General features: G+C 24.6%; 1 protein-coding gene across 1 annotated transcript; it reads right to left on the reverse strand.

Moving 5' to 3' along the window:
* Window positions 1-1,663: 1,663 nt before the first annotated feature.
* LOC106761808 (flowering-promoting factor 1-like protein 1) lies at window positions 1,664-2,047 on the reverse strand. Its single transcript, XM_014645376.2, has one exon. The coding sequence runs from the start codon at window positions 2,042-2,044 to the stop codon at window positions 1,706-1,708; it is 339 nt and encodes a 112-aa protein (XP_014500862.2). The 5' UTR covers window positions 2,045-2,047; the 3' UTR covers window positions 1,664-1,705.
* Window positions 2,048-2,459: the final 412 nt, after the last annotated feature.

Consider the following 2,459-nt stretch of genomic DNA (forward strand, 5'->3'; position numbering starts at 1 on the left):
TAACTCACATATTTATATTACACAATAAATAAATAAATAAATAAATAACTTGATAAATTTGAAAGAGGTTAATTATATTTAAAACCAGAGAAAATAGAAACATTTCGTTTTCATATATGACTCATTGAAACGTGGCACAGCCCAAACTGATAGTGACCATGGCCCACGTCCAATCCCTTCACGTGAATCTTGACCTTTCACTTTCCTCCCTGAAAAGAATACACATGAACTAAAAATATTTTTTTACTTTTTCCAAAATTACACAATTGGTTCTTTTTATAAACAAAAATATGGTATGGTAATTCATATTTATTAGCAATAAATGAAAGAAAGATTAAAAGAATATAATAGATTGACACATATATTTGTGGATAAACTCTATTCGGATATTAATGGATATTTTAAATTTACAAAGATCAAATCTATAGGTTTTAATATTTTATTAAATTATTTTATTTGAATAATACTTAAAGATTATTTAAATTCATATTTTAAAGATTTATTTTTAAACTATTTTATTTTAAAATTAAAAAGATAATACAATATAGAATTTGTATAGATACATACAAGTATAAAAAAAATTATAAATATTTTTTTATGAATGTCAACAAATAATATTAAACTTTTTAAACTTATACGGGTAATTACTATTTGAGAATGTTTAATGTATTATTTTTATTATTATTATTATATCCCAATTATATATCACGCATAAAATTAACAATAACTAAAATATTAGTAAGCTCTTGTTTGGATAAATATTAATATCAAATATTTTCAATACTTTTTATCTTGTTCTATCTATTTAATCCACCTTCTAGGAAATACTAAATAAAGAAACGTAATTCTAACAAAAAGATGTCTTATATGGAAAAAAAAAATTAACAATACTTTTTTAACAAATTTTTAACATCGTATACAATTTGTGATTGATGCATTTCAAATATTTGTTAAACATAAATTTAAATAAATTAATAAAGTGATGACACATATTCTGTTATCAAAAAAACTATTAAAAAAATTTGTAAAAATATCCCGTAATATGTACTTGCGTTTGTATATTTATTTTTTATATATATTTTAATTAAATTTTTGTCACTTTTAATATGTTTGAAAAATTTATATAAAATATAAAGAAAAAAGAAAAAAAATCTCAAATCAACCAATTCCATGGTGTAGGATTCTCCATATTTGAAAGCCCACCAAATATGAGAAAAAAGAGAAAGTAAAACAGTTGAGGAGAAAGCAAGCACGTAATTGAAAACCATGCAATAAGAATTGAGTTTAGTGAGAGAAAAACTTAAATTTTCTATATACTAACGTACATTCACTTTTCCATTTTAAAATATATTAAGAAACCATTAAAAAAATCAGAAAAAAAATTAGGAAAAAACTCTCTCGTATAATAAATCATTATTAAGATAGATGTTAAGTATATTATTTAATAAGATAATGATATTTTGACAACATTTTAATATCATTCACATGTTATTATGTGATTGGTTCAAAGTTATTTTATAATCAATAATAATAATCATAAACACCAACATAAACCATTCACAGAATGACACATGTTAAAATGTAGAAAAATGTTGTTAAAGTATGATTATCCTATTTAATAAATGAGAAAATGTAAATTGTTAGGGATGAAAAGAAAGAAAAATAGAATATTGTTGTAGAGGAAGAAAAAAGGTAATGGAATGGGTCAGTTATCCCTTACATGGAAGACATTAGGGTTCTTGATGACAATATCATACATATAGACAGAGGTGAACTTGGAGAAGTCCTTTGGAAGGGAAATAAGGTCAGTGGAAGAATGCTTGTGAAATTGGTACAGTTGAAGGTCTCTTCCATAGTACCTTTCCCACCCTAAATTACTCAATATTTGCTCCAATGAACCGTACGAAGACACAACTTCACCACTTGCCACGTGAACCAAAACCTTTTTCTTCAATCTGCTTCTCTCTGTTTCACCATTTTCCATTAAACGAAACCCTTCTTTCTTGAATACCCAAACCCCAGACATTTTTTCACAGACAACCATGCTCGAATGTCACTATATATACACACGCACACACATGTTTTTTTTGTTCGAGGCATTGCTGGCTGACAGAGGCTGCCTTGTTTTTTTTGTTTCTCTTATGTACTCAATGTTCCGAGTAATTCTAGCCACTAATTAATTAAAGATCTTACATTTCATTTTGCGGCTCACAAATATATATTCCAGTGAGTGTCGAAAGCCGCCACCAATTGATATTAAAATAAAAATAAAAGATACTTTTAGAAGGATAAATACATATTTTAACTTTGACTAGGAGTGGATAATTACTACAATATTAATTCTAATTATATTATATATATATATATATAATATATATATATATATATATATATATATATATATATATATATATATATAATCACGCGGTTTTATAAAAATTAATCACATTTTTTTTTAT

Source organism: Vigna radiata, chromosome 5 (genome assembly GCF_000741045.1).
Source record: "Vigna radiata var. radiata cultivar VC1973A chromosome 5, Vradiata_ver6, whole genome shotgun sequence".
Classification (NCBI taxonomy): domain Eukaryota; kingdom Viridiplantae; phylum Streptophyta; class Magnoliopsida; order Fabales; family Fabaceae; genus Vigna; species Vigna radiata.